General features: G+C 30.0%; 1 protein-coding gene across 1 annotated transcript; it reads left to right on the top strand.

Annotated features, from left to right (window-relative positions):
- Positions 1–7,282: 7,282 nt before the first annotated feature.
- Positions 7,283–13,887, top strand: LOC147806072 (uncharacterized). The gene is made up of 2 exons (XM_087149423.1): positions 7,283–7,595; positions 12,186–13,887. Coding segments are annotated over exons 1-2 (387 nt in total). The 5' UTR covers positions 7,283–7,593; the 3' UTR covers positions 12,571–13,887.
- Positions 13,888–18,589: the final 4,702 nt, after the last annotated feature.

Raw genomic sequence — 18,589 nt, 5'->3', positions numbered from 1 at the left:
GAAAGAAACACACGCAGACAAGCTTTGTTTTAATCTGAATTATAAGCGATTTCATTAAAAAATCTACGCAATTTTACTCCCATTTTCCATAGAAATCCCTTTCAGAGATTCTCCAACATAATTATTTTTTTATGAATAATTGGAAAGGTAAAGAAGTGAGCTTTACGAATTTTCTTTGAGAAATTTTGCTATCAATGTCTTAGTTTTTTGAGGACGAAGGTCAGCTAAATTCAACTAGTTTCTGGACTGCATTTACGTTCAAAAAATACTACGCATTTTCTATGCAGATCTTAAGATCCTGTAAATTTAATGGAGGAGGAGATTGAGGTCGGATGTGTCTTTCCAACATATTTCAAACATTTTCTATTGAGGTAAAATCTAGATTTTTCTGTGGCCAGGAAAGGTGTTGGAATTTCGAACCAATTTCGTAGAATTGTGCTTTATTTTAAATTCTTTAAGTAAAGTCTGAAATAAAAAAGTTACACTTTTTCAAAAAAAAAATTCCAAAATGTTAGCAAAACCTATATGAATTTTTAAAATCTTACCACTTTCTGCTATTAAGAAATTCTGATTTATGAATCTTGAATAGAATACTAATAGTAATTTTTATAAATTGGTGAGAACATCGAATTCCCCTTATATTATTCGTATAAATATAGAATAAGCATAGAAACTGAGGGATTAATATTATAATGTTTCACAAAACATAGAAATATGCTAATCAAATACTGATAATACTGTTACAAAAAAATAAAAAAATCAGGCATTTAATGCCTTTTTAGTCACCGTGACCAGGCCTCCAAGGTTCTTTCTCTCAACTTCGGTGTAAAATTCAACATTACACGATACATTTGATCTGCCAATATGTCTAGGTATTGCATGGCAATGCGTCAACTCTCAAGAAACAATAGAGCATCACATCCATACCAGCAAAATGAGTTTCACATCATGATACCTACACCAGACTCTAGCTTAGTGCGAATAAGTCAAGATAAGTTAATGGCTTTGTGGGGTTCTCGCCAACTTGAACGTCTTCTATTCAGGGCAAAACTAGGTGTTGCATGTTCCATCCATATCCATAAGAAGAAACACAATTTTAATTGCAAAGATGTCGGAAGCAGCCTTGCAATTAATTTCTGGTATTTCGGTCAGAAATGAGAACTTTTCTCACAGGCATCCGACTATACATGAAAATTAAGATGGGCCGATTTTTAGTTAAAGAAAATGAAATGGCCTTTGATGGGAAAAATTGTGTATTGGTTTCAAGTATTCGATACCAGTACACAACTTTTCCATACAAACTTACTATATAGTAAATGATAATAAATAAATAAATGATATAATTTATTTTTCTAGATTTTTATACGTGAAAATTTTTAACCGTCGGCAGGGGAAAAACCCTTAATTTGTAAACATAAATATCATTATATCACATTACATGTACCTGCTCATCCAAGCCTTTGAAATTTGACGAAGATTGACATTTTTGTCCTTTGAAGCAGAGTTTCATTTCAACATATCTTTAAAATTTAAAGTCATTTTTAAACTTTTTTTATTTTCTGTAATAAATCTACAGAATGTTTTATGATTGAACTTAATTATAAAGAATAAAGTATCCGACAACTATCATCGTGCTATCTGCGTCAAAGGGTTAAGGACGTTTTACTGTTTTCCTCTGTATTGAAATAATCCAGAATGCACCTCAAGTAGGAAGGAATGCGCCCAAATTTCACCCTAGCATCGGTCCAATCTTCAAACCAAGTATGGATACTTTTTTTTGTGATCTAACAATCTGCTTCAGTAAATTTAACAATAGAGGAAAGAGGGGTAAGAAAAAAATTTACAGAAAAGAGAAGATCTAGCACTTCAGAAGGAGAGTCCAGCTCTTTGAATACGAAATTGATTCTAAGAACTGCTAGTTACGGTGTGCTATATCAGAAAAACTACTTACAGGGTGAGCAATAAACTCAGATTTAGCAGTTTATCATATGCACTAAGATCCAACGAATGAGGCATAAGAAGCAAAGTGACCGTCCGTGAGGTACGTCACCGGTGAGCAGGTTGTTGGACAACTCTACATGTATGGTTGGGTACGCTGCCCTCCCGCACCGCAATTTTTTTAATTTTCTTATGGTGAAATGGGCTAGCAGATTTAATCAGCATGGATGATATAAATGTATTTTTAAAGAAATATCTTAATTAATAATACAGTACTGCTTATCAATAGCATAAAAATTCAGAACAAGCCAATAATTAATGCTGTTTTTCGCAGCTCTGTCTCCGTCTGGAAAATAAAAGAGCCACAGTTTAAGTGCCTAACATTTGAGGCAATGCGATGATTTTATATTATATATACATAATCTTGCCGTGATGAATCAACTGGGCTTTAGAACAGACAAATAGCTTAAATAATTTAAAAGTTATTCAACTTTTTTAAAAATCTCCAAATGGATGGTGTTTTCTACACTAGGGAACGCTGCAAGCTCGGTACCGCCTAAATTTCCGGTTTACTGTTTCCGTTGTATTTTAAAGCCATTTGGCATCATTGTGTTTTGAGATTCTTGCAAACAATGTATATGATTACTTATTACTTGTGTTTACAATGCTAACAATACTTGTGTTTACAATGCTAAAAGTGTTAACACTAACGTAAGATGGTGCATAGCTTGCAACAAGAACAAACAGTAATAAACTTATGGAATGAGGCCATATCAAGACTGCCAAAAAAGAGAGTTATTCAAAATGTAGCAACCATGTCACCTTTTTTAACAATATATCTCTAAAAAACTAAAACAAAATTTCACTTCAAACTCACCAGAATTACATATTAACATTAATATCTTATGAAATATGGCAGATTTGAGCTCAGAAATTATCTAATTTATTTCTTTTATTGAAAACAAAATTATCCGTTTGAAAACATCGCCTATCAGAATAACATGTAGAAAGCAGCTGCAAACTTTTTAACCGGAACTAGAGTAGGTGCTCAACTCGAGATTGTTATTGTTTACATTTCTATTGAAAACACCATCCATTGGCGATATTTTTTTCTCCTAGATGAAAATTATCAAAATAACTGCCATATTCTCAGTTTTTGCAAATTTTTATGAGCCCTGGTAATGCTGCATTGGAGTAAGTTTTTAAATATTAAAAAAATTAAACCACAAACCGCAAACTGCGGCTTTTCTCCATATTGACGTTTTGCACCATTTTTAAAATAAGCATAGATAACACTGGCTTTAGATAGTCTAAACTTGATCTAACAGTCATGAGTAACAGCTGCAAACTCACAACAGTTGTAAAAATAACATATTATTCGCAAAAAAAAAACATCATTTCGTATTACGACGAAGCCTTCGAAAAACAGCCTTAATAAAAAAAGGAAAATTTTTACTTCTTCTTCCCAATCCCCAGTGGGAGGAGAGGAGGGTGCAAGCCCATTTCAAGAAAATCTGCTGTGCCCCTAAATGTTATTTTTTTCTTTATTCACAGGGACCACACCGAAACTGGTGGGACTGGTTTACGTTATGGCTATGGAAAGTAGCCTTCTACCCCATTGTATATTGTTTAGTAAGACAGAGTACCACGATTATCCGAATTTAATTCTGTTCCTCAGTGAGCTGACTCTGAATTACATTCGACTAAGTAAGACGAAGAAGCTGCCCTATTGCGAAATGTTGCTATTGTTAAATTCATGGAGTCGGTCTAGATAAGTTAAATTTACTATATCAATTCTTAAATGTTCTTTTGTTTTTAAACTATTGTCATTTATTGGTTATTGAAGTTATTAAAAATCATTTTTGCTCATTATGAACAGTTTACTAAAAATGATGTTTATCGTTGCGGGGGCTGTTTGTCCTTCTCAATAATGAAAAATCTCGAAAAGTCCCCCACCATATTTCAAATAAATGAAGAAAACTTTCATAAATTGTCATCAATTTAAATTCCTGAAAAGTAAAATCAAGAAAGAGATCAATTTTTTTGCAGATGCTCGTCAGATTTAAGATTTTTTTTTTGTTATACGTGAAACAATTAGAACTAGTGTGACTGTGCAATTTAATATCTCCCTTTCAAAAATTGAATACCTTAGTGACGCCCCCATAAGGAATTTATATTTTAACAACAATATGGATTTATTATAGTAGCAGCATGGTTCTTCCTCAATTTAATAACATCAGCTTTTGGGATATGACAGGATGAAGCAAGCTGCGGTATGACCTGTTATTACTCTCACCATTTAAAGCCAATTTAGAATACAAGGAGAAAGAAAAGAGCATTTAAAAAAGGCTATCAAGGAAGAGGAAGTTGTTTCGCAGTTACTTAAAAGAAGAAAAAAAATTGAAAACTTCAAAACAAAATGACTAAAAAGAGAATTGTATGTATAATCAATAAAACAAAACAGTTTTATCAAAAAAGGAAAAGAAAAAAAAATAAGAAACCTAAATTCTTAACTGATGTTTCATCAGATATACATGATAAAAATATATCTGAAGTTTGTTGTTTATACTGTAATAATGTGTTTTCTAACTTCACTAAATCGGGTGCTTTGACTTTTTATAGAAATTTTTTTTTATATAAAAAATGTAGAGCATCTATGACTTTTTAGGAATGATATGTGGTATACAACGAAACTATGCATATCTTCAATAAATCTAACTTTTTCTGGGTCGTCGTAACTAAGCTTAATTTCCTTTATGATAAGTTATATTATACTAGTGGGCTGCATCCCCTGCTCGCTAACGCTCGCCAACCCCCGAAAATTGCTACGCAATCTTATATAGTTTGCTTCGCAAGCCAAGCTCGCTTCGCTCGCTACTAACTTAGGTACATTGCAAATGCACAAAATTCTAAGAATTCAAAACAATCATTCAAATCCATATAAAAACTTTTTTTTTAATAAAAAATTACATCTTTTTAGTAAATACTAAGTCGTTAAAAGAAATTTGAATTCAAATAAATGACATGTAATTCGTTAAACCTATTAAAAATGTGCTATTCGTGATATAAATCAAAAATCGTCAAATAAATTCGTGAAAAAAAGCGCTTTCGACCAAATACTAAAATAAAGATCTATCGACAAAGACTACTCACTGTTGCCTAGCTTAATAGTATGAGATTGCCGCAACTGATGCTCTCTGGTCATTTCAGTTTCCGTTTTCAAAAGCGCTATATGTTGAGCTACCTCAGCTAGATTTGGCATGTTACATTTTTAGCGGCAATCATTGGTCGATTCGCCGTGTAAGAGAAATAGTAACGTAAACAAAACAAAACAAACGTTGCCACCGGCGGAAAAGAAATACAGCCAAAATTTGGGAGCCACGTAAGAGAATTATATATATTAGATTTGATGATGATAAATTTTATGTCGAACTGTGTTCAGTTAATGTTTTAATTTAGAATGTTGCATATAAAAAAAAAACAATTTAAATTTTAAAGTAATTAAAAGGAATTAAATCGCAAGCTATTTCGAAATTATTTCCTTGGTGAGAAATATTTTATAGCTTTTCAGCTGTCAAATATTAAAAAGAAATTTAAAAAAAAAAATAAGAACTGTGCATCAAGTTGAAATGGTAACCGAGCAAAATTATTAGCTTTAAACGCCATTATAATGGAATCAGAAACTAAATTTATTGAACTAAGTCTATACCAATGCAATAAAAAACTTGGGGATAGTTAATTCAATAGTTTTGAGTTATGATGACGTAATAATCTGTTTTAAAAGCAATAATGAGTAAGAAGTGTATCTCTAGGGATTGATGAGTGTATAGAACAAAAAAACACATCTTTACATATCATAACAACATAATGGTTAAATGTTTCAGAAAATGGGCTGTGATAATGGTCCAGATAAAATGTCGGAAATGGTAAAAAAACAAAAAAGATGATGGTAATGTTTCTCATTCTTGTCGGTGCATATTTATAGGACAAAAAAATCTTATAATATTATCCTTAATTAATAAAAGAGAGCTGTACATTTTTTGCTGTCACTAATACAAAATAAATAAAAGGTTTAACAGAATTTTTCTCTAAATTATTTATTTATCTCCTATATTACCCTTTCCGGTGTGATAATTTACAATCCAGTTGCTTTTAATAATTCGCTCTCTCTTTAGGAGATTTTACTCTCGGTTTCAGTTAGTTCCAATTATAATACAAGCTTCTATTCTTTTTAAAGTTCGTTACCTGAAATAAACATTGTTTAGAATCGAGATTTTTTTTTAAATTTAAAAAAATGCTAAACTGGGGAGTGGGCTGTTAAGCGCCCCTGGATTGGAAAATCGCTTCCGGTGCAGTGTTGCCTGCACTTATTTAAAAAATACTGCAAACCACTAGAAATGTTTGAAAATTTTTTTCCTAAGGTAAACTGTTTTTTTTATTTTATCGAATACAATTTTTAAAAGAACACAGAGTTCAAGTTCTTCTGTTTCCAAAGATGCAGTCACTAGTATACTGCTTGTCTATTATTTTTAGTCAAAATTTGTGGCACCAGAAAGTGTTAATGGTATTTTTTATCATTTTATTTTTATTACCAGGCAATTTGACATAAATTATTAAATTTTGCTATTTTTTTTTGGACTTACTTTAGATCTCATATATTTTAATTTTATTAAAATTAAAAGTAATAATCTCGACATTCTTAATATTATAATATTACAATACAAAGTTACAATGAGGAGCCCTTAAAAATTATGCCACAAATTTAAAGGCTAAAAACTGAAAGTAGTTCACCTCTATTGTATTCTTAAGTAAGTCTGTGATAATAACTCATTAAGTAACATTTTAGAATAAATATAGGGAATTATCGTTTTGCACTTATTAAACGGAAACTAAGCTACATTTATTTTTCAATAATTTATATTTAATATCGTAAAATAATTTATGTTAAACTGTGTGCAGTCAACAGATTCTTCTAAAATAAATATTACAAAACAATTATTTTAAATTGCTTAGAAATACTTGGGGGCAGCTTTTCGCGCGATTAATAAATAATTTCTGTATTGGAAAAACCTTAAACGAGTATTTTTTTTTTTTTTGGTAGACATATAAAAAAAAAATAAGTATGTGAATGAAGTTGCCATGACAACTGAATAAAATAGTTGGGTTTAAATTTTAACAGATGAGAGAACTGAATCAGAGTAAATAGAATGAAATAAATCGAGAACTTGATTTAATTTAATTTATTAAACAGTTGAACAATGATAAGGGTTGGCGAGCGGCACCGACCAGGGGTCTTAAGTGCATTGTCATAGATTAAAGATTAGTAAAAAACGTCTTTTTATTTTTTTCTCGATCAACGAAGAGAAAACTTAAAAAGTAAAGTAGAAAAAAATAGGGTTGAAGGCATTATCTAATTAGAGCAATTGTTGAAAATGAATTGAACATCTCCTTTGGAGAAAACAGCAAGTGATTGGGAATAGATCTGGTTATTTCTGTGCTAGATTTTCACTAAGCTCGAGGCACAGGCACCAATTTCAAAAGAAACGAAAAATAAAAAAAATAAAAGAAGATCCCGGTAGTTGAAGGTCAGTTGGTCTTCGTGTCAATGTCGAGAGAGTTAGTCTTCAAGTAAAACTAAAGGCATCTCTTCTGTAAATGTAAGTTTTTAGAATTCTTAGAATGAATTTTATTTAAAGTAAGAAAATATAATTAATGTTTGCAGATTGATAATAATGCTTTTAAGTATCATGAGCATATCAAATATATAGTTAAATAATAAATCTATTTATGTGTGTAGTAAAATAATTGAAAATATAATTATATGTAAATTGATATATGGTTATAGTACAAATATTATTTTGATATAATACTGGTATTGTACAAATAATTGTTTGATATATCATTTAGTACTAAACTATGTTTACTCAAAAACCTCTGATACGAAAAAAATATAGTTCCTTTAAATTAATGTTTTTTGCATCATTTGGAAATTTATTTCGTTTTAACTCTTATCACTGGTTTCAATTTATCCATGTACTATTTAAAAATGTAACGATGAATTTATTACTTGAAATCTGAATATATTGCGTTGTAAATTTATAAAGTAAATAGCTGTCTTTCCCTACCAGCTTGGTCACCTTTCAAAATTATCATATTCAGCATATAAAATTTAATGGTAATTCTGCACTGCACAAATACTTTTAAAAATATAATTCTTCAACTTCTCCTTCAATCCTAACACTTAAGTTAGTTTTAAACACAATATAAATTTTTTTTTCACCGTTCACCTGTTGAATACGGAAGTAATTTTACTTCAATTTTAACTATTTTCAAGAACTATCTCAGATGTAGTCAAAATTCCTTATTAAATTTTAGTAATTTTAAAATCTATCCAGCAGCTGTTAAATCGGGACATTTCAGTAACGTTAGTAGACGTATTAGAAATGTATATACATACACACACAATTTTATTTTACATTTTATAACCGTCATTGAATAGCCGACCCAATTTTGAGCTTACGACTACTAATGTTCAACTCGGTTTGAACCCGGTTCACTATGTTGGGAGGCGAGTGCTCTCTCCCTTGAGCCATCATGGCTTATATATATGCTATTGCTCGAAAAAGGCAAGCTCCGTCCCCAATAATTGGTATAAAAGTATGCGTTTATGTTTGAATTTCTACAGCCATTGTTTTAGAAAGGGTAAAAATAAATCTAAATAATTAATTCATAATTAAGTTTTTATTTCTATAAAAATACGAAATATATTATAAATAAATAATATTTAATAATAAATAAATATAAACGTATAACTAACTATTTAACATAAATTATTAGGTAAGACATCCTAACAAAAGGAATTTAAATAATTATTTAACGTATTACTAATTTTTTAACTTCTAAATTATTCCTTAACCTAACAAAATGAATAATAACTGTAATGTTGCCACAATATGTATAAATAAACAACAGCTATCGATAGCAGCATTCATTATTTATTATTTTCAAACTGACTAAAGTTAGATAAAAAGATTATTCAATTAATTTTATAATTTCATTATTTTTTTGATATCTATAAATAATACTTTTGTGTATTACTCATTATTGAATTTACTTTATATTGAAATAGTGTATAAATTTACAGTAAAGAATATTTAAAATAAAATTTAAGAAAAAGATACAAATATAATGTCATTGAGTTGCTTGAATAGATCTCTTTTAATTGGAAAGATAAATATGGAAAGGGAAAAATAAAATTATGTCAAATGAATTCATAATCATAAAGAATTAGATTATTGATCTATTTTATTCATTCATATCACGTTACACTCTTCAAAAAATCAACTTGCATTTTCATACATTACTACGCAATCATATATCAAATTACATGTAATTTGCATTATTTATGTATGCCAATTGATTGAAATAAGAACGCTTAACTAAAGATATTTTATTTTCGTATTTTTTAAACCTTCGTTCAGTGACCTTTTTTCTATTAAATTGTATTACTCTTCGCCAGTTCTAAATAATACTTTGCGACTATTATTAATTATGTCATCTTGAAGCTTGATTATGCATGCAATTATGCTTAATAAAATAATTATAAAAAATGCTGTAAGCAATATTTTGTAAGGTAAAAGTAGTACAAAAGGAAAAGTTAAAAATCGAAATTCTGTTTTCTGCTATTCATTATAATGTAAAGGAAGAACTCTTGTTGTATTCTTGAATTTGTTTAAGATTTAGTTCAATTGTGATTTTGCAACAGGAAAAATAAAATTCTGAGAATGAGAAAAATGTTCCTTGTCATGTTTAGCACATAGTGGAAGAACCTGTAACTTTTTTGAGACTTTCACGTAGCATGATGCTCCTTTAAGTCTGAATATGTTCTGCGCAGCGGAGTTGCTAAGGAACAATCCAGCCTCTCCGTATAACTTGTATCATCTGATTTAACTCATTTTTTGTATTACTTCCACGTATTTACGCTAATCGTATGCTCAGAAAGGAATCGAGATAGATAATTTTAACTAAGCTACACAGCATATTACGTATGTGAAAGTGCTGCATTTATCTGGTAATATGCTAACACGTGTCTCGGGGTGTCTATGTTTTTCTGTTTATGGTTATGTTTATAGATAGGGGGCTTCGTAATATCATTTTAATATGTTTTATGTATGCTAATGTATTACGTATGTATGCTTATTTAAAATTTTATCTAAGAAAAAACAAAACTGCTAAGAAATTTGATAAAACACTATTGAGAAAAACAAATGTACAATAAACCAAAAAAAGGAAAATAAATAAATAAAAGAAAAATAAGATAAATAACTGACTGCCCTGAATAACTTTCGATAGAATGATCGGATCTTCACTTTCTAAGTCTCAATCTTATTAGTTCGAGGAGATGACCTCAAATATGCTAATTAATTAGTGCAGACGAAATTTTAAGTTACGAAATCTGACACAAAAACCTACTTTCTCTAAATAAATATACCTTTTTTTAATGAATTCAGATTTATGACCCCTAAAATACAGGTGTCAAAATCGTATATAAATAGTTTAGTCAAAAGAGCCGTCCAAAGCTTTGACCCCTTAATGTTTATTAAACTTTTTGAATATTTCGCCATATCTCTAAGCACTTTTTAAGCGAACTGAAATTTTTTTTTGCATACAATTGTAAAATACTTTTATTCAAAGATAATTCCATGCAAAAAATAAATTTTAGTAAATATTTATTATTTTTTATTTTATTTCATAATAGTCGAAATTTTTCTCTAATTGCAAGGCAATTATTTTAAATTATTATTAGGCATTGCAATTATTTTAAGGCAAAATTATTAGGCATTGCAATTATTTTAAAGTATCTAATTTCACGTGGCAAATACAAAATTTGAGTAAAATCAGTTGAATAGTTTCAGAAAAATCGAATTTTCAAAAATTATTTAAAATTCGGTTTCTCAGGAACTATTCAAACCGATTTCGCTCAAATTTTGTAAATTGGATATATTAAAATTATGTAAAATTTTTTTACATTGCAATTAAATTTTTTTCCGGCTATTATTAAATAGACTAATAATAAAAAATAATAAATCTGTTCCAAAATGTATTTTTCGCATGGAACTATCTTTGGATAAATGAATTTTATAATTGCAAACAAAAAATTTTTTTTTGTTGAGATGTGGTGAAATACGCAAAAATTAAAATTAACATTAAGGGGTCCAAACTTTGGATCGCTGTCCTGATCAAACTATGGAGACCATATTCTCCAGATTGCACCTACCTTGGGGGGGGGGGAGTCAGAAATCCGAATCCGTTGAAAAAAAGGTATGTTTATTCAGAAAAAGTACGTTTTTGTGTCTGATTTCGTATTTTAAAATATCATCAGCGTAATTAATTAGTATATATGAAGTGACCTCCTTAACTATTAAGAATGAATCCTAGAACGTACAGATCCGATTATTAGATCAAAAGTTATTCAGGGTGGTCCGTTACTTTTGGCACACTGTGCAAAATATGAAATGTTGTTTAAAACTTGGATGTCTTTCCAAAAATCATTTTTCAACTCCTCTTTGTTTTCTGAAACAATCAAACGGATTTGAGCCGAGATGGCTCAGGGTATAGAGAGTTCGCCTTCCAATGAGGCGTACCGGATTCGAATCCCAGTCGATACGAATTCCGCATCCAGCTTGCACCGACCACCGTGATGACGTGAAATATCCTCAGTGGGAGACGGATCATGGGTTAGAGTCCCCTTGCCGTGAGGCAAACCGTGGGAGGTTCTCGTGGTCTTCCTTTCCATGTAACGCAAATGCGGTTTAGCTCCATCAAAAAGTCCTCCACGACGGCAAATTTCTCCTAATACTTGATCCAGGAGTTCCCTTGTCATCTGGATTATGTTCAAAATTACAAGGCTATGGAGTTGAACATTAGTAGTCGTAAACCCATAAAACTGGGTCGGCTGTTCAACGACGGTTATAAAATTATAAAATCAAGCGGATTTTGTTTTCGTGGCAACTGTCCTTCCTTAAAAGTTGTTTGTCAGATTTCTATGGTATTTTTTATTTATTTATGCATATATATTTTTTCATTTTCGCTTAAATGTTATGCATGTTTTTAACTAAACTTCCTTTATAACAACGATTTTAAGAAATTGGAAAGATTTTAAATTTTAAGGATGATCAATACAATTCATTCTACATATTTTAACTAATTGCGTAGTAATAATAATATAATAAAATTTTTTTTTTCAGGATGATGTTCATAATTGTTTTCTTTCTTCTAATCCTTTCTTGTAATGCGTTACTTAGAACAAATTTCACAACAACAGACGTCGCCATATCCAGGCAAGCCCCACCTTTAAATTCGGCTATGATCGGATTCTTTGCTCCACCACTCATAGCTTTTGTAAGTATGAGTGCCTTATTTTACACATTTGAAAAATTCACGAAAGATATGGTAAAAGCTGCCACTGAACGAGGAAAGTTGAGGTTGAGGCGAAGGAAGAAGAAACCAACTGAAGCTGCTGCTCAGAATCCTCCTACTTCAGCTGCAGTCAAACAACTCATCAGGGAACACAGAAATTTTGTGAAAGGACTAGAAAATGGCAAGCCTTGGAAATCTAAACATTTTCACTGAACTTTTCTCCACAGACTTTTTAAATTATCATGTGAATACTTCATTTATTTATTAATTCGGATGTGTCATAATTGTTGTAAGATGTGAGTAAACGGACTATTGAGTGATTTTTCATGCTTTTGCTAAAAAGAAAAATTTGCAAATAAATTTTATTTAAAAAAAATGGAAATAAGTTGTTCTAAGAAGTGTTCTAATTGATAATGTAAATGAAAAGAGATTTTTTAATTATTATCTTTTATTTTCACATTTGGTTGCAAACCTGAAAATGGGTTTGCGACCATCAATTTTCAATTCCATAGCCTTGTAATTTTGAACCCAACCTAGAAGACCAAGAAACCACTGGATCAAGAGTTGGGAAAAGCTAGCCTACATGGATAACTTTTTGATCGAACCAAATCACGGTGGGAAACCACGAAAACCTCTCGTGGTTATCCTGACGGCAATGGGATTATTACCCATAATTTGTCTTCGATTGAGGATATTTTCCGCCGACACTGTGTGCAATAAAGTGATGGATCAAAGTTCGTATCCGCCAGCCATCATTAAGATTCAAATTTAGGTCACCTCTATGGCAGGAGAGTGCTATGCCCTCTGAGACAGCGCTGAGCTGTATTTATTTATTGAAAATTATGTCTTAAAATTATTCGAATTCAATAACTTTATTCAAATTAACAATAATGTGGCACTTTATTGTGAAACAAACACAAGTCACAAAATATTAAAAGTAGCATTTGTTTTTACAAGTTTTGTTGAATTTTTTATTTTTAAATATTGATCAACACATGCGAAGTATAAAAAAAAAATATGTAATATAAATGTAACTGTTTTTATTTATTTGGTAATATACACGTTAAAATAATATAAATTGTTTTCATGTCTATTACATTGATGTTTTTTCTAATATCAACTTCGAAATCTTAAATGAGATTATTTTATGTAAACTTGTGGGGATTTAATCTTAGACTATGTCAACCTTCATCTATCAAAAGGTACCTCATTATAGAATCAAGTTAACATGTCTTATATACTAGGGAATTGGTATTTAACATTTATAGTGCTAGTTACATCACAAACTTTTGTTAGGGTAAAGCAAAAAAATTAATCTAATTTTTGTATGAAATGTAAATACACAAACGAGGTTAATCAGTTAAGTTCATAAATCTTCTGTTATGTGTGGTGAAAAAGTATAAAATTTAGGATGAAGCTTCAAAATTCTTAGACTAATGAAGTTCGAGATCTCATTTAGAAACTGCAGATTTTAATTTCGCTGGTTGTATTAAACAAGAAAATAACATCATGAAGTCAAGAAACTTCTTTTTTAAAATTTAAAAAATATTATATTACCTCTCTGGTCCCATGTTTCTAGTATACAGGGTGGTCCCGAATTCATGGTACAAACTTTAATGGTAGGTACAGGACATTGTAACAATGATTTATTGTATAGGAATGTATAGTCGCAAGTGATGCGGTGAGGCGTAAACAGGGGAAATAAAAGGAAAGAGAAATGGAGTGATCGGTTGGTATCATTGCCGGTAGAGGGCAGTAGTGTGCAGTTTGGTGCTCGATGGATTGGGCGTGGTGGACCAATCCCTTGGCCACCCCGATCTCCCGATTTATCGAGCCTCGATTACTTTTTATGGGGACATCTAAAGCATCTTGTTTTTGAGACTCCAGTTGACTCAGATGAGGATCTCGTCGCTCGCATAACTGTAGCTGCTGCAGGTGTGCGTGAAATACCATGCATCTTTGAACGTGTACGCCAATGGCTCCACCGACGCTGTCAAGCATATATCGCTTCTGGTGGACGCAATTTTGAACACTTACTGTAAACATGACACTTGTCAACAACGCTTTCAATAAAATCTTTGTTTTTCCTTTCGGCCGTTATTTCATCTGTTTACGCCTCACCGCGTCACTTGCGACTATACATTCCTATACAATAAATCATTGTTACAATGTCCTGTACTTACCATTAAAGTTTGTACCATGAATTCGGGACCACCCTGTATTCACAATCTCATAACGACATAGCTTCAGGCAAAATTCATTTTGAATAAATTATTCTCACTTTTTAAAGACAAGCGGTTGTTATAGCTACCATTAATATATTTTAATCGTTTGCGTCTTCAATGATTTTGTTAACCAATTCTTTTAGTTGCCCCAGAGAACTCTTAGCTTCCATCTGTGAGCCTTAGAATATGCATTAATCTCATTTTGCTAATAAAGAAAAATATTGAATCCTGCTGTAAAATGACAGTAAAAATAAAAAGACTTTTATATAAAAGGAAATAAATGGAACATATCAATTAGAAATATGAATCAGTCTGTTATTGAAGCTAGGATTTATCAAGAGGCTGCTAATTTAGTTTCTAGCTCTCACTGTCTCAAATTATTGGGATTCATAATGATACAACAGCCAAAAAGCCGCTCGACGGAATGAATTTCTAATAAATAATTTATTTCAGATGATCAGAAAAACCTTTCACGTTTTCAAAAAAATCGAATAGCTGAAAGTAAATTTTACCTTCTTGTGAATATGTTCAAAATTTCTTTTCATCATTGCTTTAATGCGAAATGTCCCGTTTTAAAATTTATTTTGTTAATTGATTTATAAATAATAAAATTTGTAATAAAATTCTTTCGGCTTTTATAGTTTTAGATTCAGTAACGACAGTAATTTATTCCTGTTTAGTTATCGGCTAATTAATTCTTTTTTAGAAATTAAACAGAAATATGGAATAAATTTTTTTTACAGATATATATTTTAATTTTTTTTCTCTATTCTTATAATTTTAATTCATACTGTTATAAATAAAAATAAAGTAAATAATGAAGAAACTCTTTTCGAAATTTATAGTTTAACAGACAACGAGGTATATGACTTCTTAAATTATTATAAACTACGCTCTTTAAAACTAAAATATAGTAATTGACTAAAATAAAAAGTGTAACTAGTTTGGAGAGTTATTAAATTCTTTTGTTTTATGTATGAATCTGAAGTTTGATGTTAAAAGAGATACGCGTAAAACTTAACAAAAGCTATTATTCTAATCATCTTGGCTCTTAAATGACAAATGAGTTTTTCTGATTTCTTATAGCATCATATTTTGTATTAATTTAGGAAAAAATAAATAATTTATTTTAATAATTCATTTTAATAATTCATGGTTATGAAATACAACATGAGCCACCAGTGTCTCTTTCTGCTTTAAAAGTGAAATCTTCCTAACAAAACTCACTTCCAAACAATAATTCTTCAAATTTGCACTTATTTGCAGTTATTTAGATAGAAGAGAACCAATTATTTATCATTAAAATTTCTATACAAAAAAAATTATTTAATACGAATGAAAATAATATTTCGAACTATTTGTTTTAGGATTTTATATTTTAATAAAAATGTAATTCCGATAATTGAACAGATTTTTTTTCTTGATTTAAAAAACTTCATTCGCTTCACACATGGCACAACTTTGCAAAATATTGCACAGATTAGAAATAAAATTCGAAATGTTTCAAGCGCTCAAACATAGGTACCCATTTTCAACACTTTCCAGACGTGAATGAGAAGAACAAGCATGATTTGAAATATAAAACTTAAAGTTGCGGATGGAAAACTTGGGGTCTTATGATTTAAAATACTTTTGTTTCTTCTCGATCCCGTCTGGCAAGTCTTGAAAATGGGCACCTATTTCATAACACTTGAAACTTGTCGACTGCTATTTCCAATCTGTATATTTTTGAAGCAAATGCAGTTTTTCAATCATGTAATATGTAACAGCTTCAGATTTTAAAGATTATTTATTTAAGACTTTTTTTAGTAACTGTTAGTCTGTTTTTTTATAATTAAAAAATACTAAAGTATATTTTTACTTGCAACTAGAGCTTCATGAAAAGATATATAAAAACAGCACCGGTGTTTCATCCTGCTTCAAAGGGTTGAAACTAATTCAAATCTCCTTAAAGAGGCTTTAAAAAGCGTTTTAATTTTTACAAAGCTTCTCATATTTAACTACAACCGACTTTATCATTTATTCTGAAATCGCGTTGTTTCCAAATGCAATAATTTGGTCGAGGTGTGGAAAATGCGCTTATATTTGAGTTTGGAGTCTAAAAATTATAACTCGATTCAAAGTACTGAGTTGATTTATTCATCGAAATGTCTTATTTAAGATTATCAATGAAAGTCTAAAAATTATGCATGGTAATTCGAGGACACATTTCGATTAGTTAAGCTTCAGGCGTAGATGACTTGATTTAAATTATATAAGTCACAGACAAATTTATTGGATTATTTAAATAAAGTTTTAATATCTTGTACAGAGCTTAGGGAATAATTTTCTGACCAGATTATTGTTGCAGTTTAATTCGAGTAAATTGTAATAATATTTAAAGGAAAGCAATAATGTAAAATTAGCGTAGGAAATGAAATATGACATTCTCTTAGATTTACATAAAATGTTATGAAACCGAATAAATAATATTAGGAATCGACTAGGTTATAAGTTTTAATGGAAACTTTAATTGTTATCGAATGAATAATATCGTAATTAAAAGTTTGATTATAATACTTACAAGGATGCATGGTTTTGTGCTTTTGAAAACTTTTGTTGAATAATGTATATTGTTAACAGGAAATTATATAATTATCCTTTTTGATGCTAGGAGTCAGACTCGAGTTTAAATTTCTACGTCGATACCACATATTCTTTCTTGATACTTTGATTGTTTTTAATTAATATAATTACTTGATTAAAAATCTTCATTTGCTTCAAAAATCAACAGATCAGATATAACAGTTGACATGTTTCAAAAGTTCAAAAATAATCTCTAATTTTCAAGACTTACCAAACGTGACTTTCATGTCTGGTAAGTCTTGAAAATGGGCACCTATTTTTGAGAGCTTAAAATATGTTAACTGTTGCATCAAATCTGTATATTTTTGAAGCGAATGAAGTGTTTTACTTACTACTTCAGTTTTTTGGAATCATTTATTTAAACAGAATTGTCTGAAAAAAATTTTCCTTATAGATTGTAGAATGTACCACAGGGAGAAAAATTATAAATGAATGTAATATTTAAAAAATAGTAAAAAAATCTTAAAAATTCACTTGTATGTAATATGGAAAAGATAGGAAAATCTATTTTTAATTTTTAGAGCACAGGAATTTTGTCAGTTTTATATTATTATTATTATTTTTTAATCTTTCCCTTCGACTGCCAGCTTTATATCATTATTTTATTATTAATTAAAGTGATCTTGATATTTCAAGTAGTTTTTATACTTACATTGATATTATAAACACGAAATTAAATTAAATTTAATTATTTCATGCTCCTTTTAATTATTAAACTATTTATACTTATTTTGGGATCTTGGATATTACTTTATTTGTCATGTTTCCTTAATATTTTTGAATCATTCTAATTAATAATTATATAGATATTATTTTTATTATATAGTAAATGTTAGTTTTATAACAATTATATGAATTATTATGTAATATATTCATTTAAACAAATGCATCAAATTGAATTTCCCCTTTTTATAAATCATAACCGATTAATTTTAAAGTATAAAAATTATTAGTTTTAGTTTTTTTCATAAATTAGAAACGTTATAGGGCTTAAAAGTATTTATTTCATCTACTCTTGGGTTGATCGGGGCTAATAAGAGACTTCCAAAATTTTAGGGCTACATTATTTCCCTTAATAGTTCTATAGTCTAAGTCGTGATAGCCTGGTTGGTAGGACGTTGGGCCCATGTCTAAGAGGGCGTGAGTTCGATCCCCACCGGCCGAAGACTCCCTGAGTAGTAAAGGGTGACTGGTGCTCATTAAATCTGTCGGGTCATAAAGCCTTCCTTATTCCCAAAACAAATCATACCTTTGGGGGCACAGAGTTGGAGACTGATCGTTTTCTGATTCAGGTCAAAATTACGATCTGTAGATGAATGAATGTATGAATGTGTACTGTCTATAAACAGATGTGGCGTATGTAAGTGGTAAAAGTCGAGTTT

The sequence above is a fragment of the Parasteatoda tepidariorum genome, chromosome 8 (assembly GCF_982258835.1).
Source record: "Parasteatoda tepidariorum strain Cologne lab strain chromosome 8, Ptep-v5.0, whole genome shotgun sequence".
Lineage (NCBI taxonomy): Eukaryota > Metazoa > Arthropoda > Arachnida > Araneae > Theridiidae > Parasteatoda > Parasteatoda tepidariorum.
This window is presented reverse-complemented; position numbering and strand designations above follow the sequence as displayed.